General features: G+C 41.2%; 1 protein-coding gene across 2 annotated transcripts; it reads left to right on the forward strand.

Annotated features, from left to right (window-relative positions):
• The first annotated feature begins 885 nt into the window (after positions 1-885).
• On the forward strand, positions 886-21,264 carry LOC115055363 (protein FAM53B-like). 2 transcript variants are annotated; one of them, XM_029521105.1, is made up of 6 exons: positions 886-1,071; positions 9,933-9,999; positions 10,095-10,199; positions 11,537-11,591; positions 13,115-13,974; positions 20,043-21,264. In XM_029521105.1, the coding sequence occupies exons 3-6, from the start codon at positions 10,119-10,121 to the stop codon at positions 20,391-20,393; spliced, it is 1,347 nt and encodes a 448-aa protein (XP_029376965.1). In that variant the 5' UTR covers positions 886-1,071; positions 9,933-9,999; positions 10,095-10,118; the 3' UTR covers positions 20,394-21,264. The 2 variants fall into 2 exon arrangements, with proteins under 2 accessions (XP_029376965.1, XP_029376966.1); XM_029521106.1 differs by lacking the exons at positions 886-1,071; positions 9,933-9,999 and having other exon boundaries at positions 10,109-10,199; positions 11,537-11,587.
• Positions 21,265-24,558: the final 3,294 nt, after the last annotated feature.

Raw genomic sequence — 24,558 nt, forward strand, 5'->3', positions numbered from 1 at the left:
CAGCAATAAAACATGAAACTCTACATTTTGCTGGGTGAAACTGAGCTGCAGCTACAGAACATTGACTACATTAACTATTGTCAGCGCATCCATGACTTCAAGCCTGGCACATGATGAAGCTCTACTTTTTTAATTCCGCTCATAATATTAACCTATAGGTTTTGTTTTGTTTTTTTTGGTGACACAAGCCACTGACTGTCCTACAGGTATGAACTGTGCTTTCATTTGAACCCATAAACGAATTCTTCTAATAGGATTTTCTTGGACTGATTGAAATACTGCACCACCCTGTAGCAGTGAAGTTCTCCATGTGCAGGAGACCAAAAATGGAAGTGGGGTAGACTTTCAAGACTTTCTATACTTTTTGACACACCTTATCATTTTCATAAACATACCATGTATACATCACAACATCATATATAAGTCAATGAGGAAGTTAATTTTGATTAATTTTTTTCCAGTATTTGCCCAGCATAGAATGGAATAAGTTCAGTAATTGTATGAAAACAAACATTTTTATTGATGTTTTTTGAAGTTGTGTAGCTGTAAATTTACCTCGTCCATGAATAGCTTTTTGCATCACGCACATCAACAAAAAGCATCATAATAAAAAGGAGCACATGAGTGTTGTAAATGCCTTGGGGAGGATCTCAGTGGAACATACCAACTCTGAGGGGATGTTCATCTTAAACAAAGCTTCGAGCTGTGTGTTGACACGCTGAAACTTTTGCGTTGTTTTCGCAATTACAGCCGTGAAATCTCGCGTTGCAGCAGCACAACTTTAAAAATGAAAAAGTCCGACACTCCTCCCCTTCCCGCCCCCCCCCCTCCCCCTAACGCCCCTCTCTCTGTGGTTCGTCCGGACGCGGATATGGTTACAATCGATGCTGAAAGCTGCTGCGAGCTCTCAGCTGCTCGCAGTCCGTCCGAGTCGCTCTCTGACCGGGCTGAACTGGCGGCTGCCACTGCTAGAAACCTCTGTGATTTTTCTTTCTTTCTTGTTATTCTTATTTTTCCTGCTTCCCCCTTTGCTGAAGATGACCTAACTTCGACACAGCCTCTGCTGGCCAGGTAGTAGGGCATTTTGTTCAGATACATGGTCATTACATGTGTTCAGACATGCATCATCATGTTTCTTCTTCATGTGAAGTTTTGTTTGTACATGCTGGGGTTATATTTTTCTTCTTCTATGACTCAAACATAAGATTGACATTACATAACAAAGTATAAAAAGCGTCAGCCAGTCTGTGAAGTCTTTACTCAAAACTAGGCACAAAAAAAGTTCAGCTTTTATCATTTAGGACTCTTTGGATGTTAGATTCTCAACTCCAGTTTAGTGATTTCAATGCTTCTGCACCGAATCAGCTGAGAGATTTTGTAAATTACTCCCATCATTTGAATGTGAGGATATGTTGGCTCAGCCAGCCTGACCAACCTGTTGCAGGTTGGAGGTCAGCCTGCATTAAAAGTTTAGTTTATGCTGGATGTGCTGAGCAGGGGGTGGGGGCTCCATGAGACTGAAAACTAACCTCCATCTATCAGCCTGGGTTCTCAAGCTCAGGCTGCTGTCAAACTCTGTACCTGTAGGTGGAGAGGCAGTGTGGTTGTGCTGCAGCTCATGTTGACACACAGCTCCTCACCGCAGTGTGTGAGAGCAGACTGAAATGCTTTGACTGCTTTGAGTCACACGGCCTGGTTGTGTTTCGATTGCCAATTTCAACCAAACATTTTGTCTTTTGTTTCCTCTTGACATTAAGCTGCAATAGTGTGTCATTTGTCTTTCTGAGTTGCTTTTTTTGTATACATCAAAGGCATTGAAACTATGAGACACTAGAGTCTTCCTCCATTTCATTTAGCTTGTTTGAGCAAAGACATGAAGGAACACCCTTAGAGTCCAAAATAATCATTGATGTTGTTTGTTGTTATTATGTATCATAGTCATACTTTTTTTTTTACAATAAATATGTTATGACTAATGAATGAATCTGAGATAACCCACATTGATTAGGGTGTGTGTGACACAAATTGATTCTATTGAGATATACAGAACAGTCAGTTCACCTTGAGTGTCACAACTGTTGTTATGTAAGTGAAAAAGGCTTTTATCTTCTGATAATATTTAGTTTTGATGCACTGATGGCAAAGTGTCTTAACCATGGTGTTTCTTCATGCTCATTTTGAAACTTTATTACCTTACTAGCTGAAAATTACAACTGATTACATTCTGAAAATGGAGCACTGTATCTGTGAAGCCTATAACAGCTTATTTTACAGTTTAATTTCCTTTCTGCATTTTTATGTTTATGTTTTGCCCTTTCTAGTCTTGCATGGCAGTTGGTTGATCTTTGACCACCATAAACATGGGTACCATGAAGAACTGGTTTGGTACCAAGGTACCTTAATTTAAAATACATGGAAATGTTTCTTGCTGCCACCATAGAAGCACTTGTCCTTGACTCAAGGGGGCGGATGGCTGGTTCAGTTAAACTAAACAAGAAATGTCAGTAGCTGTCTCAAGGATCCTGCTGAGAAAACACTCTCACAAATGCATAGCTGAAATCCAGGTTGGAAAGGAAGAAGAGAGTTGGGCATAAATTTCACTGCATGTCAACTCAAGTGTCTGATTACAAAGGAGACGTTGATAAGGGTGCCTCACAAATACTGGTTCAGAGGATTCCTCTTCTGAGCACTTCAGATCTGCCTCTCCAGTTTTTTGTGGACCAGGATGACTGCACCTTGCTTTGATTTCTAAAATAAACCAACACTGGAATGTCACAGCTTTGCGTGAACAAGAATTTCTAGCTATCAAATTTTATCATGCAAAGCTGCTGTAGTGTTTGCCGTACCTGTTGATTTTAACACACAAGCACAAGGTTGACAAATACTGCTGCCAGTACCTTAGTTTCCGTATGCAAACAAAAATATGTGTTAAATCTCTCACTAGTGTCCAAATTTTAAAAAAAGAGCAGTCTTTTTAAAATGTGTGTTGTTTAACTATTTATTCAGAGTTGATCTGCACCCAGTATCAGACTAAACAGGAAGAAGCAAGTGGCAGTCTCGTTAGTCATTGACAATTACTTTTTCTTTAGAGAAACACAACTTGATCCACTGCAGTTATACTTGACAACAGCTCTGGCATTGTTGGTCTGCAAACTTGTTTTGGACATACTAAAGGCATAATTTATGGAGGCAATTAAGGCCGGTGGGGTTTTTAAAGGGGATCGCTCTGCACTCCAGTGTGTGCTTAAGACGTGCACATTCGCAGTGCCTTTGTGTTGCAGGCAAAAGGGCCTATTAGAGCTCCATTCTGTCAGTGTGCAGCTGTGTGCCTGTGTGCTGAGCGAGCCACTGGTCCATTCTCTGTCTGTGTGTACAACTCTCACTTAGGCCACGCACTGACGCACATACTGCCACTTTCCTCACTCTGTCAGTTTCACTGTGTATTTTTTGCCTTGCGTATATTTTAGGCTCAGTTTTTTTCCCTGTTGTTTGCCTTCTGTTCCTCTAATACTATGGCTCTTTCGTTCACTTGTTCTCTGGCACCAAGGCATTATGCAAAGCTATCAAAAAAGGATTGTTAGCCATGTCTGTCTGTGTTGTCATGCTACCCTATTCTTTTCAAAAGCTTCCTTTTCTTCTCTGTGACCTGCAGTCATAACTGTTTCTGTCTCATATGCACTGAAATTCATACCACTTTGCTTCGTAAAGTTGAAAACAACTACTTTGGTTATTTCACAGTATATTTTATTTCAATGCTGTTATTCATCATTTTGTATATTCCTTCCTCATTAACATGATAGATTTGTAAGTCTGGCGTCTCGACTCCCACAGAGCCAAAGACCTGCAGCTGAAAAGAAAAGAAAAGAGGCATTCTCACATACACCAGAGAAGCACTCCCCCAACCCCCAAGAAAGGCACCAGACTCTGTTTAGAGTTGAAAAGCATTCTGGGATGCAATAAGAATGCTCCCATCAACATGTCCCACTGTGACGTTTCTGTGTAGTCATAGTTAGGAATAATTTTTCATATACGTTTAAATTTTTTTCCTAAAAGAAAACTAATTCTTGCTTTTTGTCTGTGAAATTAGTGTCTCTGTACTAGCTGTGAAAAAAACCTGGTGCTTCACCCACATAGATTTCCTATGCAGAGATTGTTTGTTCATCCCGTGTCGTGTCTGAGGCTTTCAAAAAAAGTGCACGCATGTGTATATTGATAATAGCCTGGGGAGGTTATGTTTTGTCTTTTGTTGCCTTGTGTCATCATGACACCTCATGACAGTGGCATTCTTCCAGTGGTTTTACTGAACTGCTTTGAACTGGCTTCTCCTCAACATGTCAGCCATAACATACTGCGAGTCGTGGTTGTTGACCACCAGTCCTGAGAAACAGTCCCCCAAACGCTTCTGTAAAAAAAGAGAAATGAAAGCTGGTGTTGATGTTTGGCATGGACTAGTTTGACGAATTTCTTTAGAACTGGTTTTCTCTTGTTGTGACAAAACCTAACTATCCAACTTATCTGAGATATATTGTCGGACTTTTGCAGCTAATGACAACATTTCATCATTCAAACCTGACACTTAGATCCTACGGAAGTTGCAGTTAGTGCAAGCCTAGGCTTGAGAACAGAGCCAGTGTGTCCTGACAATCCTGCCTGCACAAAGAACACTTACGGTGGAGTATGTCCTAATTCTAATGTTGTGTGCTCTGGTATTATTCTAATTGGTTCTCAGGAGTTGGTTGCATCACTTGCTTTACATATACCTGCAGGTCAATTTAAACAAAAGCAACACCTGCATGTAGTAAGATTTGCAACCAATTATCTCACTGGCAGAGACTCAGCTGATGTCAGGAAGTATTTTTTAAAACGGTGGAAAAGGAAATCTAACAGAAGGGTTGAAATAGAACAGGTTATCTAATCTTGATCTGGATTGTGCTGTTACCTTCCCATTTTAAATAATACGTCACCACGCATTGATAGTCCGACAGTTTCATATGATTTTCCAGAGATGATTACATGAAATCATGCATTCTTTCCACAGTTAAATAAGCTATTGTTAAAGTAAAGAATTTGAGCATTATTACAAAAGCTATGTAAAAGTAAAACACAATATACTCACTCTCTTCCTGTTCAGTTCTGCTGTCCAATAATATATTATTTTGCTTTATTTATAACTGTATAAACAGTAGTCTGTATAAGGACTTGCCCAAAGTGGCACCCATCGATGCATTGCCATGTTTTACACCACTCACTCTATGTTGCACAGTCAGATGGTCTATATGAGGACAGAGCTCCCTTCTGAATAAATGAATAGACCGAAGCAATGCTGCTCATGTTTTTTTTGTGTTTTTTTTTTTTACCACTGTCGCAGCCATACACAGTCTCAACTCAGTGATAATGCACCTCTACAACTTGAATGTAATATTATATAACAACACGAGTGTCCCATAATTGGTTGATTGGTCATGAAAAACTGTGTAACATCAATTCCTTATACAACGTAGAAACAGACTTTGCTGGCAGCACTAGAGGCTCCCATGTAATGTATCACTGATGGATTAAGGCTCTGATAGTGTGCAGAGCAGAACAGGCACTCATGGATAATGGAAGAAATCATTGGCAGATAGGCAAGGATTGAAAGTTGTGGGGGTGGGTAGTGTAATTAGAGGGGTACCTGATGTATGAAGAGCTGTGGCATGCAAGGGTTACTCCAGGGGGCAAGAGGCCCCATACCCTCTTTTTACTCAAACCGAAACACCTGATGGTATGCCTGTCAACCTTCTTCAGATTTCAGTACATCAGTACGTCCTGGTCTGAGTCACAGACATTGACCCTGAATAAATTTCAGGCTGTATAAATAGAGATGTTGTTGTGTTTGCAGGTTGCTCAATTGTCCAGAATCTTATACCAAACACACTTGCTGATAAAGCCATGATGAGTTGTTCAGATATTACTAAGGTTACGTCTTCTTTTTCACATCAACACTTGTCACTGTTATCCACCGTTTTGTGTTTGGTTGCCATGACGACCTATTAAATTCCTTGAAATGGCGTACTACTTAGCAACAAGTTTATGATGCAAGGCAGAGAATGTGCACGCCAGAAATATCTGGGAAAACTCTTATTGAACTGATTTTTAGCTGAAAGATATTTTAATGCTTGGTGGTATGATTGGATGAGTACATGCTGTACCTTTTTATTATTGGCTCTCGGGCAGTAAATGTAACAAAAGCTGATATGCTATCTTTCAGCTATCAGGTTTAAGTAAACATAGTGGCAATGAGCCAGGTCTCCTTTACTGTACAATGGAGCTGACGGAAAGACATGTTAACGTAAAATCATAGATTGTTGTACTGTGTACTGCATTATTCATAAAAAAAAAAACAAAAAACGAGAAAAACCACCCATTGCATAGGATGTTGACTTGGTGTTACAATGATTAGAGCATATTACTTTTTCTCTCTTCATGCATTTGGTAATAAGGTCTGTGCCTTCCACACCCAATTCAGCAGCAGCTTGTGACCACAAGGGAAGCACCAATGTACTGCAAAAGGAAGTGTACTTTCATGTGGATGTTGTTCATGTGTGCCAACTAAGCAATAAACACCACGGCTAACTGGACTGTCAGGTTGCCCCTTTGAGCAATGAGTCCTGTGCCTGTTATCTCCGTAGAGCTGGTGATCTTGGTAGGAGCTCTTATTCCAAAGTTTAAAAAGGAAATGAATAATCTTTGTACATTGCTCATTAAGTAGCAACTGTAAGGACTGGCTTTATTTATGTGGAGGTTGATGGTCACTGTTGAGAGAGAAACGTTCATGGGAATATGCAGGAGTCCAGAACCTGACTACTGACAATGCATGAAGTTCAACTGAATGAGCACTTCATTGTTTATGTACTTTTGAAGATCTAGTATGATTGTGTGTTGTTTTTGGCCAGTGTCCTCCTGTCAGTGGGTGCTAGGGTGATGGCCAGAGGATTCAATGGTATGTCTTGACCTCTCCAGGACCAATTTTACAACCTCGTCTGCATTATATGAAAGAGGGGTGGCTGTGTGTTCACCCTGAATTAACAATTCCACACTGCAGATCTCCACAAAAGAATGGCTCTTACTTTATTCCACCAGCAGCTGCAAAAAAAACCTGAATGTGCAAATTTTCTTTTTGATATTTTAATACATTTCTTTTCAATTAACTGAATAGATGTTAACATTAATCTTTTTGCTCTAAATAATATGTAAATATATTTTCAAACCTTTTCAAAATGAAAATCAGAGATTTTTTATGTTTGTTTGGTGCTCGTCGTTCCATTGGTATGGAATGAGTTGCTTTCTCTCAGCTGCAGCCACCGATCAAAGTCTTGACACCAGACGCGCTCTGCTCAAGTATGCAGTTACCAGAGCCAATTGGTGATGGACACCAAACACCCTGTCACAGAACTTTAGGGGGCCCCAAATAGGCTTCTATTCATCTGCCTGTACAAATCACAGCCTGGGCAAAGAGCCATATTATCTTAGCTGCCCTTTCTAGTGCCCTCCTGAGTCATTGGCTATTGTGAGCCAAGCGGTGCTGCCTGCACCCCAGCATACACAAATCTGACCAGAATTAACATTAGATCTGAGTCCACTGCGGAGGTCAAATATATTAACATGGACCTATAATCTGAAGTCCAGACAATAACTGTCCAGTTCCAATCAAATGCTGTATGAATTACTACACAATTACAGCGGCTAGACATTACACAGCTAACAACTGCTCCTTTTTGTCTGTTTTGAGATAGTTAGAAGTTTGCCTCAGACAGGCATTACTAAAAGTAGGAATGCTTGGCTGTCATTGATCTTCACCACCGATTTTCAACCAGGAAGCTGGCAGCTGTCCTGAAACTGTCAAATTCCTTGTAACTGGGTCAATCTGAATGAAACAGTGTATACTGCTTTGTTTGCTTTTTTATTAAATGCAGTCAGCCAAGTTGTCATTGAAACCACTCCCTTTCGTCTTGCTACCTGTATGGAATGGCTTTCAGTGAAGGATGTAAAACAGAGCTTGTGAGGTTTGTGTTGGTCTCAAGAGACTGTATTTAACAGCCCACATAATGGAAATGATTAGCATCGAACCCATCGACCCATCGACCCAACCTGTCGGTGGTGTCTGGTAAATTGATTTCTCTCTGGATGTTGTCTAGTAGGACAGCAAGTCAAATGATGCAGCTTAAATGAAAGTCTTATCTGATCAGCAGAGGCTTGACAGCTTTCTCTCCATTAAACTCTGGTTTGCCCATCATGAGGAGTCGCTACATTAAACAAGCATGGATCCAATCTTGATTTCACACTAGGTCTTGCCCTCTCCCATAAACTCATTTGCCGGTCACTACTTTCACACACAAGTGTAGGTTAGCATAAACAGACACACTTACATACATACACTCTTGTTCTCACAGTTGAGTTGCTACTTCATCCTTGCTGGAAGACGTCACACTTCCTAACTGCATCAGTCAAACCGCACACTGTAACAACCTTTACACATAACTGCCATGCTCCTCAACTTACACCAACACACGTACGCTGTTAAATTGCTGTGCCCATTATTCAATGTCAGACCTGATCAGTGAAGTAATCTGCAAAACTGATCAAGAAGAACATTCCCTTCTCCTTTGACTCCCACCACCAATGCAGCCCCTCTCGCCTGCGGAGGCCCAGTTGTGCTCCAATGACTCTCCAGGATAAATGGAGATAATAGGAGTCATATGCTAGCAGCTGGCTTGGGGCAGGCTGACATGAAACATTTATAGTCTTCATGTAGTCATGGGGCTGGAGAAGAGGGAATGATATAGATTATGTAGTATAAGAACATGATACGACTAGATTGGTATACGATTCCTCTATCAAATCCCTGTGTGAACAACCCCCCCATCCTTTTTACTGTGTAAAAGTTAAAGGCATTTACTAGCTTTCTCCCTAGAGCATGTTATATAAGTGCAACAACCATTTCTTAACATGGAACCACATGTTAAATAGGCAGGATAACATGGAAGGTCTGGAGGATCCATTAGCCTCATGTGCTGTTCCACAGCAGAAAACTGTCATTAGCCAAAAGTTGATTGGGGGATCTGAACCATGTTGGTACTCTCTAATTCAGTGTGTCAATGTGTTTGGTGGTTGGTTAATGGAGGAGAAAGGCTCAAGCCCAAGGTCACTGCTGTTATTCCTACTTATGCCAATCCTCCTCCACGATGGGTGGAGGAAGTGTAGCTGAACCTGCCCATCATTTACCCATATCTTTACTTTTCATTAAATGGCATCAAAAAGGAGCAGACATGACATGACATGTCTGGCTGGCTGCCTTACATATAACTCTTTCAAGGTATTTTAAGAGTTAGCGCTTGCTAACAGCAGCTACTGTCTGTGCTGTAGCCACTGCGGGTGTAGGCAGTCTATGAGGCAACCACAGCTCCATATACGTTCCTCTTTATTCATGTTTCGTAGCCACAAAAGTGGTCACATGATGTCAGTGATGTTTTTTCCCAGAGTAGCTGGACTTAACTTTCTGCTACGGCATGTTTTTTCTCCCCGTTTGTTCTTTGGACTATGTTGCCATGCAAAATGTTCCATGGTTTACAGGGATAAGAAAACTGTTATTCCAAATAGCACCATGTTTTATTTAGAAAGACAGCAGCCCTATGTATCTGTGCCTACTGTATATCTTCTGTGAAATTATCTCGTGTTTCGACCTCTGTTGCCTTTGGCCAGGGATTAGCAATTAGATTCAAACAAGAGCTACTGTTTAAAATTAAGGCCGTTATGTACAATGTTAATTTTTAATTCATATTACAGCAGCTTATGTGAATACACATTTGGAAAAATAATAACATGGTTCTAAACCTTAGATGGAAACTTTGAGTGCCAGTATTTATATATTCTTTCTCCTTATCTCTTTCCATCAGATATCATCCTACCTCCCTCACCACCACCACCATCTTCAGCACTTGAGGGCTGCTCTGCAGATGGGAGGTCAAGAGCCAGTCACCTGTTTTGCTCAAATGCACTATTTGCCCTCCACTATAATCTAAGATGGCTGCCTGTGGCCTTCTTCTGCACCCAAACAGATTGGAGCAGAGCTGCAAGCTACCATGGTGATCATTTTATCAAAAACACTGGAAAAGAAGAAGGGTGTCAATGATGTAAGGTCCAAGAACACAGAGAAACAGCTGGTGAGAGACTCTTTAGTCTGGCACAAAGCATTGTTAATTAATGTCATGAAGGATTTGCAGTGTGTTCCGTATTAGGGGGTTGTTAACATAGTAAAAAGGCCAGTGATTATATAAAACCATTGCATCAAATGCCACAGAGGCCATCAGTAGTCATTCCATCATGGACAATGTGAGTGAAGTGCCATTATTAAAGACATAGTGAAATCGGTAGGGTACGATTCATAGCTGTGCTTGGCCAAGACAAAATGTTTTCCAGTCTCACCACTTCCAAACGGTTGCTCTTTTGACATTTAAGAAACTTGTAATGACCTGTCAAGCAACAAAATTAGAGTTTAGCATTTTTAGGACGTCCCTCCTTTGAGCCATTTCCTGATCTCACCAACACTGGGGATTCAGGTTATTGATCTGGATGTGGAATTAGAAGATTTAGTCATCACTCTACTCTGTTAGTAGAAAGTTAAAGGTTTGAGGATTTATAGTATTAATTTAATTTAATTTATGCATGCATTTAAAGGAACATTTACCTTGCTTTGATAATAACCCTGAGGTGAGTCATAGCAACACATTTTGGTATCTCCTTTTCGTTCTTCGTGCAGACAGTCGTCGCCCAGTTGCAATTAGTAAACTATGAGAAATACTAGGTGTCTAATTTAAAGACAAGTGTCTTTTATGCTTCCTAAATACACCTTGTTCTGTATCAAAACTAAAACAAACTGCTTTGGTTTCACCTAAGGAAAATATCGATGGCTCTTTACGCACTAAATACACTTCTGTGGTTGCCAGCTAGTCTCTTGCTTAGCAGTTAGGATATAGGTGTTTTATCTGTACAATATTGGAGGTTTGTTGTTAATTCTCAGTGTAATTCTCTCATGCTCACGAGTAACACATATCAAATCTCTTTATATATATCTATATATATATATTATATATATAGATATATATATATAATCTCTAGTTAGAAATAAGTTCAGTGCATTATTTAGCCTTTCACATTTCATACAGTTATTTGGTTGAGGTGGACTTACTTAAACTATTTCATATTATTGCTTGAATTTGGTAAGTGGTAATTAAACAGTAAATATCAAACAAATATAGTAGAGAGTGCAATATTTCCCTTCCAAAGGTAGACTATTTAACTAGAGCACTACTGACTTAGAATTGGTCCTCAGTATACGTGCTTTTTCCCAGGTAAGTGAGTCTCTTATCTACATGGATATTAAACAGGCAGAACTGATTTTAATCTTGTCATTTGATTGTAGGTTTAAAGCAAACATTCACTCTTTCTTTATGTTGTCTCTGTCTGACTTTTGGTCCCTCTGTTTGCCTGTCTTCCACAGGGTGAGCTTCACGCCATGAGCAGAGGGACCACCCTCTTCCCCTGTGGAACTGTGGGTGAGCTGTCGCTATTCATATCATTCCTGTTTGTCTTTCTGTCTTTGCTTCCTCTTTTTTTGCAATAAAAATTCTTATCTTTCTGTCATTTGCATTCACTCAAGATTTGGATAGTGAACTAGTTAAGGTGGGATCCTCTTTCTTACACCGTCATTTCACAAATGCTATACGATAATGGATTGCCCTTCTGATCCCTTAATAAATTGAACCGTGAAGGTCTGCAACCCCAAATATAGCCGTCTTATTGTTTATACTCTGTCACACTTGGTGGTTCGCTTCTCCCTTTCTCTGTCACTCATCCCCCTCTCATGATCACGGTGCACCTGCCTCTACACAACGTTGCACACCACTCTCCTGGGACTGAACTGTAATTGAATATGCTGTTGCCTATGTGTACAATTTCCCTTTGGCTCTGTTAGTGCTGCAGTAATTACCCCCTGTGCTAAAAGACATGCTACTGTAAATACAATCCCCTCGCTCACTCACTGTCCTCTTTTCCTGTTGGGTGGTGATGCGGCATCTTCACAGAGGAGTGTGGCTTACAGTTTCCACTCTTAATATTGACATTAACTCTGTCTACATGTTTGGTTCTTTCAGCCCAGTACTCTGTGTCTTGTTTTCAAATGGTGGCCTTTTGAAGTTTATCCCTTTCTCCCTTTGTCAAGTTCTTCTCTGAACATTCCTGTCAGGTCGTCACTGTAGCCCCCGTGCATTGTTTGTCCACCCAAAACAATGATTTCCGTCCACCAGCCTATGCGAGAGCGTGCCAGAACTGGAGAAAAGCATCCCAAAAGACCAAAACGTCAAACCAGTATGGCACTTTACTGTAGGTGTATTATCTCCCACAAGTGTGTGATAGGCTCTTTTGTGCAGATGGTGAGACAACTGGCAACAGATTTTGCTTTTTGAAGCATTTCCTACTCACCAGTTGACCAATGGGAGTTTCTGTTTCAGCTAATTCACTGGCTGATTCATAATATACATTTCATACATTTGGAGACAGCATCGTTGTAGGAACAGGTTTTAAATAGTCAGGAATGTGGCTCCTTGAACGTGTTTCATCTTTTCATACCAGAAAAATATGTATCCATAACCTTTCGAGTGACAAAGACCAAGCTACATACAATCCAGAGCATTATGGAGTTGAGTGCTACAAAAAGAGAAAAACAACCAGTTCTTCCAGACTTACAAAAATATCCACTTCTGAACATGTACTGATAATTAAAGGTAAAATTTTAAAGCACATAATTTTGTGTTTATTTTTGAGCTTTGTTGTGTGTCAATGCCCTAAAGTATATGTTCACTTTTTTCTTACTTAAATTGAACTAAACTGAAGAGCAGTTAGCAGAAAATAATCTCCTCACCGTAGCCATTCCTTCTTGCCTGAAGCTAATTTTCTGTTTGTTTGTGCTGTTGTGTCAAGTACGAACTCTGTGACTGCTGTAATAAGTGAAATGATGAGGTATAGAAAGGGCTATTATGGAGGTAAATGAGAGTGAGCATGTATGTTTTGAATATTACAGAGGCAGATAGGTGGCTGGACCTGGGGCAAAGCTGCGCCATCCAGCAGAAAGCTCCCTGCCAGTCTGGTGCGTCCTTGGAGAGCCTGTGGGATGTGATGCCTGAGCCAACGAGCAGGCACTGGGCCAAGGAGCCAGGCAGCACCACAGCTATCACCAGTCTGATAAGAGACCTCAGTCTTGGCAACAGCAACATGACCAGCCCCGACTCTCATATCACACCCACCACTGCACACTACACCACTACAGGAACCAGTCAAGCTCCAACCGCACCCCCGAGCAAACGCCAATGTCGCTCTCTTTCGTTCTCTGATGAATTCAGTGGCTTCCGCTCATCTTGGAGGCCCCAAAGCTCCCGAGTGTGGACAACGGTAGAGAAACGTAGGTGCCATAGTGGCGGAAGCGTCCGAGGTGGAGGTGGTTTCTCTGGTGGTCATTTTCCCATCATCCAGCGTAGCTCCAGCTTCAGTTTGCCATCGCGTTCTAGCATCCCCCTGGCAGGAGCCCTGGACTTAACATTTTTCAACCAGCGACTGCCTCTCCATCCTCTGTTCACTGCCTCCCCAGTCTCCCCCACTTCTCCTTCCTCGCATCACCACTGCCTGAGGCCTCTCTCCCTCTCCCACGAGCAGATTAGCCTTCCAGAGCACCAGAGGGAAGAAGCATCAGAGGCCAGCTCTCCAGACTCCACCCCAGAACTGGGAAGGCGTGCTCTCACACAGAGAGCTGGGGGCACAGGGTGTTTGCCTCGGAGCAGATCCCAGCCCTGTGTACTTAATGACAAAAAGATTGGCATGAAGCGCAGGAGGCCAGAAGATGCCCAGGAGCAGCGGCCCTCCCTTGACCTGGCAAAGATGACTCAGGTTAGCTGGCAATGTTGAACACACATTGAAATACACAAACAAGCACACATACTTAAATTCTTGTGCATGTGTCCCGATAAATTAAACAAGTTTCACAGGGTTTAGGATCAATATGTTCATTAATTAAATGTAGATCCGCAAATGGGATCTATCGTGTTTAGTAAAAACCTAGATCAAACACACTTATTACATTGACAAATTTGTTTTTGTTCTTGGACCAATTGGAAGTTCAAGAGATCCTCAAACATTGCTGGGCCCTTTTCTCTCCAGGTCTCATCAGGGACTGGATAAAATCAACCAGGATTTAGTTTTTTGGGTTGTTGGTCCAAGGCTTCAGGGCTAAGTGATCTCAGGCCTCCTTCCTTCCAGCTCAGGGAGTGGTGCTTACTAAAAAAGCATTCCTCATGTTCGGTCATGCTGCCTAGCGCCACACTCAAGCAAGGCTGGCTCCACTTTGTCATCTCATTTACTCTGCTTCGACCAACCACTTATTTAATTCCTCTCTGCAACTCCTAACATATTTTTATCTTTTATCCACCATGCCGTCTCTATCCATTGTCAAGCATTTAGAGTATCCAAGGGGGATTAATAGTGGGGATATTTGGATGCACAGTGCTCTTGATAGCTTTCCTCATGAAAAGACTTTGTTTGTCTTTATGTGAGGTCAGAGGAAGCAGTGGAGCAGCCAGAGAGTATAAATGACCACCGGAAAAACCAAAACCAAGAATAGAACAGTAGAAGTATCTTAAAGACGTGTGCTGTTTTGACTCTTGGCATTGTTTTGATGTTTTTACAGAAAGTAGAAAATCTTGATTTGATTACCGTAAAACATCCTGCTTGAAATTCAGAATAAAAGCTACAGTGCCAGGGCAGCCGGCCAAGCCATAATTTGCCTTCAACATGCCACCTGTTCAGGAAATATTGTCCTTTCCCTTGACTTTTATTAGAAAGTACCATCAATTTATCCATCCACCCTCCCTTCCTTTTCCCAAAGATTTGTGTTCCCAGCCTTTCACCCTCAGGACCTAGCCAGGGTTGGATCAACAGGGCTTTGGTAATGGAGCCTAGCAAGCATGTTTCCTCTAGTCATGCCAGCTGCTCGGAGGGGAAAAAAAAAAAATCAAGCATGATGATCACACATGTACACACTGATACACAAACGTGCATATGGAGTCTTTTTTGTTTGTTTGTTTCCTCTGGTTACAGCAATGCCCAAATGATTGTGAAAGAAGTATCTGTTGTCAGTAATTAACTGGCAGAGGGATTGTTTCTCACCTTTCTCAAGTTCTTTCAGAACTGTTTTTTATTATTTGTTTCGCTAGTTGGTTAAAATGGCATGATTACATTCCCTCTCTTATGTGCTGTACATGACAAACCAATGCAGTAACAAAGCACATAAGGTGTCATTTCAATACTCTTTACTGCTATATATTTTCATGCACAAATCGGACTGGATGTTGGTCTTTAAAAATGCTGCTCCTAGTGTGCCCAGCAACTCAAATGAATGAAATGAAGGGCTGGTTACAACTTGTGTCACAGCTAGAGAGGAATGAACGCGAGACTAAAAATTTGGGTTGGGCACAGAGATGAACGATTTATTCATTTTTACCACTTCTAATGGCAAGTTTTGCATGGAGAAATATTTGCATCTGCAATTATTGATCTTAGAATAACATATTTCAGATGTTAGTGACATCCTTCTTATCATAACACTCCCCCATTTTGCCCTGCCTTAGGGTGTTGTTGAGTTTGTACTACTTCTCACATTTACACACATTTAACACCATGCTTCCTCTGTTTTATAGGCATATTATTGAGGACTAAAGGCCAGAGTTTCATTATTTTCATAACTTTCAGGACAATTAATGTTATTTGGAAAAAGTAAAAAAAAAAGAAAAAGTCAGCTGGCGGTTTGGGGGTGCAGGATTGTGAGGGTTAACACAAAAGGAATCCACTGGTGTGTGTTGTCAGTGGAACATGGTGTAATTTGGCCTTTAGATTCTTCGACCACATCACTGAAGGACGGTGTGAATTCTGGGGATGCATGTCGTGCTAAACGGCTATAACTCAGCTACCATGGGGATTTGCATGCAGTCACCCCCACAACTCTGCAGATACACTCTCTGTCAGCCCCGGGTATCTGTTCGCTGCTGCCTGTCTGCCACTTTTTCCATTTTTTTGTACCCTCGGTTATACCTCCAGCTCTACATTTTGTCCTCTTCATACCCAGATGTCAGTGTGAGAATGTTACCTTTCGAAATCTAGGCCAGCTGCTGATTGATTGCTCACATTTTGCTTTTGAGGAATCAGCCTGCGTGAAGCCTTCTTGGCCAGTGTCGCTCAGATGTATGTAGTCTTCATAGCTCCAGTTGACAACTTCACTTGGGTCATTGTGCAGTTTGAAGACAAAATAATAGGTTTTTATCGCTGACTCAGCCGTGTTCCCAGCAGAGGTGGTAAAAGGGGTTGTGTTGAGCCAGTCCTAGAAAATGTGAGTGTGCGGGTGCCTATGCATTCAGCACAGATATGGCAGGGTAGAGAAAGGGGCCATTATTTCTGCAGGGAAGCTGGCAGACAAATGCCTTACTCCTCTCTATTAATACGCTCTCACTGGCCCAAGATGAAGCTGCTCTGCTTGTCCCCTCCTCTTTCCATCACACACCATTCTTGGGATGGCAGGTGTTCCGTCAAGCCTGAGGGGCTTGAAGGAACATATAGGTGGGTGTTTGCTGTGTTTGACACGTGCAATGAGATGATGTTAGCACTGTTGCTCAAACTTAATATCCCATGTCTGTCTTTTTCCAATCTTACATGAGGCATCTGACCAAATCTACCAATGCTAGCTCTTTGTGGTACAGTGAATACCAGAGAAATGGGTAGAGCAAAGGAAACAACAGCAGAGATAACTGATTCAGTGTTGTGTAACTATGTAGTCTGGCTGTTAGGAATGAGTTAAACATTCCTGTCTTTGCTTGCACCTCTGCCCTCTCTTTTGTTTTACAGTTGATTGCTGTTGGAGGCTTTTTTTGCCTGTCTTCTTCAGAGCAGTGTGTCACTGGGTGATATTTATCTGACCTCATTTCAGCACAAAAATATATGCTTGTATTTTGAATCCGTACATTACATGTTTTCAGAAGTACTTCTGTGATTCAGTTTGTGGATTTCGTGTCAACATCCAAAGGACTTTTATTATCTCAGGAAATTAAAATGGTCAACATCCAAAAACACACCAAAAGCCTTTTCTCCCCAAATATACGCACTCTCACACACACACACACACACACACACACACACACACACACACACACACACAGACCCTCTGGGATACGCTAAATCGTACAGAGTAGTGTAAAGACAGCAAAGACTTTATGGATTGTGTGATCCTTCAGATTAGAAACCACTAAAAGTGTCAAAGATATTGCACCATACATGTGTTGCACAAGAATTACCCTGTATCCTCATTTTGAGTTGTACAGCTCAAATCCTTTAAGAGTCTGGTTGCCGAAGGAACAAGGGATCCCTTCTTTTGACACCCACTATCACAACACAACCTATTTTGTACCAGGTGAGTCAGGCCACTCAGGGTACGTGTAGCCTTACTCAGAATGAGGTCTTTCCACAAACCAAGAAGCTGACTTCTGGCCACACCCAGTGACTCTAATTGTCATCTTGATCAGGCATGTCAATTTTGGTCGCACATGCTACCGTATGAGTAAGTCAGTGCAAAAGACAAGCTCTGAAGGACAGCCTTGTAAAACAATTAAAAGACATAATGATAGATGTTGAAACTGCTTAGTTTTCATGAGGAAGCTGTTGCAGTTTTCCCTTCGCAGTAGAACATTTGTTTAACTCCTGCTAGTCCTCAGCTGTTTTCACTCTTTGAGCGGGTACACAAACAAACACTTACTTTATATACCCCTCTGCATATATAAGAGCTTATTTGTGCCTGTAGACCCTGCTGTGCCTTTTGGTCATTGTATTTAGGAGGGTGTTGTTTATTGTTTGGCCTAATTATCAGAAGGATATTTGCTTAACCTCTTGTCCTGTTCTTGTGCTTCTCCCAGAGCAGCTGCCTTTTGATCCCATGCTATAGTTAATGTATTTACAGGGCAACTTCCTTCTGTGTTGCTCATTATTGGATATAATGGATAGTGTTTACCAGAAAGTCAGTTACACGCATTGTGCATTATTGCTCTTGCAGAGTAATCCACTGAATCTCTCAGATGAATGCATTCATTCTACCATACCCATTTTTGATATGTGGTTATTAATAGCTGAATACTCTTTCTTTGGCTCTTTCTTCTTTCGTTTCATTGGAACTAGCAGAGTCCACCTTCACTCAAATTTCAATCTGTGCAAACTTGATATTCTGGAAATGATGTGTGTGCACACTCCATCTGATGTGTATGGCAAAAGGCCTTGCAATTTGGAAGATAAAATTTGATCATTTGACCATCTTCCTTATTAAAACAATGGGACATTGTAAACCTTCCATGTCCTCTTGCCCTACAGTGGCTTTGTTGTAAACAAATACAGGAGCTGCATGTTGTGTAATTTCCAACCTGAGCTTAAAAAAATTAAAAAATTAAAAAAAGTGCACACAAACGAAGTCACATCTCATATGAAGAACATTTTAGCAATTATAAAACATGTCCTCTGTGACTTCGGAGGAGCTTTTTGAAGTTAAAAAAAAGCCCTGGATGTCTGGAATGGTCTAATTAAAAACTCCATCTAGTCACATTCTGGAAAATACACTATCGAGTGTTTGAGTTAGGACGCTTCATATTAATGATTTAAAGATAGTATATCTGTTTGATTCAGCCTTTTCAAAATGTTTATTATGCATCCTGTGTCGGTGCAGCACTAAATCACTGGGGCATCTCTTTAAGTCTCATTGTGGTCATATAGTTTGTGAGAGGGTATAATCTGGGTGGGGGTACATAGTAGAAATCTAATCCTGCTCCCTCAACCTACCACCACACCCACTCAAATCCTGTTCAGCTTGAGTAGATTTTATAGAAAGCATATTGCTGAGAAACTGCCTCGGCCCCTTTCTCTTCCTCTGCTCTGATTATTAGTGGGGTAATACTGGCGGTTCAACAGAGAAAGCCAGGGTTCAGAATTCCCCTTTTTCACACTGGTGGGGTAACTACAGCAAAGGCCTCCCACTCCTCTCATGATTACCTCTAGAGTTTACAGATTAAATAACCCTTGCTGGAGACACATAAAAAAAATAGCTTCATACCATTCATTTGGATTGTGCTAAATGAGGGAAGGAAAAAACGTGACCCTACTAAAGTGAGACTTAAGAAAGGGAGACTCCCACCTCATTGTAACAGGAAAAGCTATGTCCTAACACATGGTAGGGAACATTAGAGGTGTCCGTCATGTAAACCGAGGCTCTATAGAGAGAACCTCATCTCTATTCACCTCCATGCCTCCAACATCTGCTGCTGGTGCACTCCAGAGATCATTAACCCTTTCACTGCACTGCTTGGCTGCTTGTCTTTGTTACAGAGAGGAAACCAGCATGGAAAGGGAGCATGAAAGCAAAACAGGAGAGAACTAACATATCCCTTATGATCAAATACTGAGAATTAAAATTGAGCCACTTGTAGCTGTACATATTTTTTCCCCTAAGAGTAACACATCAATTGTGGCTTCGTCCTTCAATGTCCTACACTAACAGGGTTTTGTTCCCAGTCACAGTGGCCAACAGCACAGTTTGAAACAAGATAACTCTGTGGTTTGCAATTAATCCCAGTTTTTTTTGTGTGTGTATTTTTTTTCCTCATACAAGCCAGAAGGTTTTATTTTCTGCATGATTTCTTCGATGACTTGTGTGCATTCTGTTCTGTGCTGCGTGTTTACATGCTCACATGCCATTGATGAAAAGGCAGGCCAGTTTATGACTGCCCCACTGAAACTCAATCTCAAACTGACATTCAGGCAAACACTGCACTCGAATTCCGCCTCACAAATCCTCCTACTTTCATAGGCAGAATGTTAACATGTGGTGAGGTAAAAACCAACATTTATCTTGGTGTCTTTTTGTCTCTTCTTTTCAGAAACTTCAGACTTTTCAGAGTTTGAGCTGGCCTGGATTCTCAGCCACCGACAGCTGCCAAACAAGCCTCCCACTGCCTTCCTCCAAGACCTCCAGTCTACCAGACTCAGACTTCACTGCTGTATCTGAACTTGGACTGGAGTCACGTCAGGAAGTGCCAGAAGACGAGGAAGAGGACTCATCCTATGAAGAGCTCGACAGTGATTCAGCTTGTAGCGTGGACTCACGGCCCGGGTCTCCTGTTGGCATGATAGGCGGTAAATGCACCCTCTGGAAGGGTGAGTGCGGGACACAGAGGGACATTTTCCAGCTTGGGGGAGAACTTGATCTTGACCAGATTGAACGAAACTGAACACTTTATAGGAGATCTTAGAAGACTGTTTTAGAAGGTCCCTGGATGTTGATTGACCAGAAGATGGCTAAGTAAGGTTGTGAGAAACAGAATGGAGGAGTTTTTGAAAAATGAAAGAAAGATAAAGGAAGTGATAAAAGTGATAAAGGATGGAGCATGTTTTCAGCAGCGGGCTTCTTAATGACACATTTGCCTTGAACATTCTATCTGTTTGAATCAAAAAGCAGTGACTTTAGTTGTGTTTGTGAGGATGAGAGGGGGGTATTCAGCTTAACTCAGGAGAGGGAAAGTGAGGGTTAGTCTTAAGAAAGCCCCCCAGCCCCCACTGTCTTTTCAACCTGATGACCTTTCCAAAGTCATTTAACTTTAGGTTTTTAGTACTGTAGCAGTAGCTGAGCTCTCCTGTATTTAGTTTGAGTCTGTTTTTCAGAGAAAGTAAGGGCATCAAGGATCAAAACTGGAAGGGCGAAACACAATGAAGCGGTATCTTCTCACAGACTTAACCTTAACCTTCCTTGCCCTCATCATGTTTGGCGCACACATGAAATTTCTGTTTTGTTTTTTTTTTTGCTGAATGTAGGCTCAATAAGCTTTATGAAGAGTTTGGAAAATGACAGTGCCTTCTTTTGAATGCTTGCTCTCCCAGTTCTCTTCAGGAAACTGGCCTCAACTGAAGCCTTTCTGACCTTTTTTGTAGTTTCTTCATATGCAAAGTGTATATTTGAATTAAACACTGAATCTCAAGTTTTCAGTTCTAATATCAATGTATATTTTTCTAAGTAACTGTTTTTTATGAGCTGTTTTTGAAGGAGCAAGAAAAAAAAGGTTCTTCTTCCAAAAGGATGGACGTGAAATAAATTTACAACCTGCACTCATACGTCTGGTTCAATTTCAGATTATTAGTGAATACTTCCTGCTTGATGAAAGATTGCTGTGGGAGACAGATTGGAAGGCAGATCAAAAGTCTGAACATTTTGCAGAGTTTCCAGATACTCTTTAGAAGTTGCACTTGCTCCCCCACATTCATTTCCTGTATCACATTTCAGAACTATTTCATCAAAGTTCACTCATTCAAACTCAATTTCTTTGAATTACTTTTGGTTATCAAATTAATTAGCGATTTTCTGATTGTGTCTACCTGTGAAGGTTGTTGCTGCTCTTGTTGAATAGATTAAGTGGGTAAACAGCCAGTGCCCTTATGTTGGTCACCAGTCGCAAACAAAATGGCAGGAAGTCTAGACATGAAATCTCTCTGGCCAATAACCCAGCAGTGACCAGAGGACATGATGTCAGGAGTATATGTCCTGAGATCTGTGAGGCAGACAGACATGGTGGCCGTGCAAGTTTGATCCTCCCTGGGATTTCCTATCACATCTCTCATGTCTGTCCAAGTTGCTGAAACAAACTCAAAGCACCTGCCGCCTTTTTATAGGACTTAGCTGAGGGGGGTTTCTCTGTGTTACAGCCTCGTGCCACCCTTATTATTGGACATTTAGGAGGCTGAAGTAAAGTGATAGGACAGATTGTTTTTAAAACACAGAGAGGAAAGCTGAAGCTGAATACTAGTGTTTACATCCAAACAGGATGTCCCAGAACGGCTGCAGCTTTTCCTTCAATGATAGCCCCTCGAGGAAGGTGAACTCCAACATGTGAACCCTGAACACAAACACATCCAATCACCTACAACAGACATTCCTTTTCCAAAGGCTCAGAAATAAGCGCTGAATGTGATATGCTCAGATATGCATACCTTCTTTTCCCATTCCCAGTGGGTGAGAGTTTGTCACTATTTCTCTAGATGTTGCTAGAAAAGAGATTAGTTCATGAAAATAAGGTACATGGCTTAAATTTAGAGGCTGGGAAACAAAACCAGGCACAGATTTGTGAAAGGCTCAGACATCTGTTCACACCTTGTTTCTTCAACTTGACAAAAAAGCCTGTAAGCAAAAAATCCTGTTGCTATCAACAGTAGTCTGACTGGTTGCTGCTCCCAAAGGTCAGTAAACCACACACAAACACACACAGTGGCACAAATACACACGCATGTACACATACACATGCTCACAAGCACATGCACACTCACATACACATTTCCTCTCTGGCAGGAAATGGCTGGTGAAGCGGGGGGGGAGAGTTAATATCTGAGGTAAAAGCGCTATAAATAGGGAGCATTGTAGCCAGTGGCAAATGTAGACTTTGGAGTGAGGGAGAGAGGAAAGGCCACATTACACAAATTTACAGCGCTCTGGACTGACCAGCCTCGATTACATGTGAGAAAACATTGGCTGTGTTTTCAAACAAAGCTGACTTTTACACTGTCAGCAGAATCACTTGAACTGTCCTCTGAGAACTTCAGAGGAGGTTAAAATAATGACGCCCTTTTATTTCTGCTTTTTAAGGCACAGTCATTCACTGTTTGTCTGAGTGGAAACCAGGCTTGAGCTTAACTTCAAAAGAAGCTCTTAACGGAGACCTCTTGAGTGAACTTTTGCATGTAGTTGTGTTTGATGCTTGTGTTGGTCGGGGAAATACACAAATGAATGATCATGTCATTATTATTGCCATTATACACACAGTACAGTGAGATTCAGTGTGGCTCTTTCTTAAAGTAAAAGATAAAAGATAAAAAGCAAGTAGACTAAAAATCAGACATTTGCAGCACTATCTGGAAAAATGAGAGCAGAAATGGAAAAGGATCAATGGGAGAGACAAGAGATTGTCCATATTGTACATGAGTCTAACCAGAGCAGGAAAAGAGTTTAAGGAATAAATATAGCACCAAAAGAAAATATTGCTAAATTTTGAAATTGCTAAGCGCAGCATGGTGACTGTACCTATGATAAACTTCTGATATGAGGAAAAATAGAAGTAAAAATATTTAATCTTAAAACCTTGACTCTAAGTCTATGTAATTGTTCGTCCTTTCCTTGGGAGATAAAAATGGTGATTTTTAAACTGCAGTTTACTGATGGTACACGTTCTAGGGGTCAGGGAGATCATTCTCTCTGACAGAGTAGCTGAGTTTATCTGGGACTGTGTGTGCTGGTAAGTGCACACATGGGTTCGCGGACACCCATTGCAGGTAGACAGGTGGCCGGCAGTGTCACATGTCACTGATTGACTAGTTCTCCACTCAAAGGTGGCACAGAGCAACCCAACACTGTCACTATGGTCCCCATGAAGGCTGTTCCCTCCCTCCAACTCTGAATCTCAGTGGGATTTGCCCTCATTATACAATGTAATGACTGGTTTTGTGAAATGCAACCTGGAAATCTGTGGTGTACACGCCTAGGGTTTTGTTGTCATTGTTTGTTTGTTGTGGGGTTTTTTTTTCTTTCTTTCTTTTTAAAGATTATTCTCATAGTCTATATAAGCAAATCACATATGTTGAAGCTCCTATGATTGGTCCTCACTCTCTGCAGGAAAGAGACATTAAATCCCAATGAGTTCCATTACATTTGGTGCAAATTGGTACAATACATTATCTCTAATAACATAAACAAACAAACAGGCACAGTTGGAAATGTGACCTCATTGGCCTCATTGAGCTAACAACAGACATTAATGAAGCCAATACTAGTATTAGGTATCTCTTCTCCAGTAGTCGATTGTTTGACATTAATGTTTTTTTAGCGAACATGCTGAAACACATACAGAGATTTCTTTGGCGGGGGGGGTTAATATAACTACATCAACATCTTTAATCTATGCACTGAAAGCAGTCTTTTATCAGATAGAGGAAGAGAGAGTAAAAATGGTAACAGACAGCTGACATGCATCATCTGAGCAGTACATGTTGTTGACTTGACCGACACAAACCCTAGAAAACCTGGACTTCATGTTGTGACACAGCTTGTAAATTTCATTCAGTTTATGGGGAGCAGATGGTAACATTGTTTGGTGTTGATGTGCTTTGGCATATTCACAGCAACTCATTCAAATTGAGTGTTTCTAAAAGGGCCGATGCTGCCAGCCTCATTAAGCGATCTCATATTACAAGAAAAAGGAGTGCCATAGGGCTGCAGACTATTTGACAACACATATGCTGCCAAGCATTTATTCCATTTTGGAAATGTGTTGCCATGCCACCCAAACATTTCCCAGTCTGTGTATGCTGCAATGAAGTCTGTGTAATACAGAATATGAGGGAAAGGAAAGTGGGAGA

The sequence above is a fragment of the Echeneis naucrates genome, chromosome 15 (assembly GCF_900963305.1).
Source record: "Echeneis naucrates chromosome 15, fEcheNa1.1, whole genome shotgun sequence".
Classification (NCBI taxonomy): domain Eukaryota; kingdom Metazoa; phylum Chordata; class Actinopteri; order Carangiformes; family Echeneidae; genus Echeneis; species Echeneis naucrates.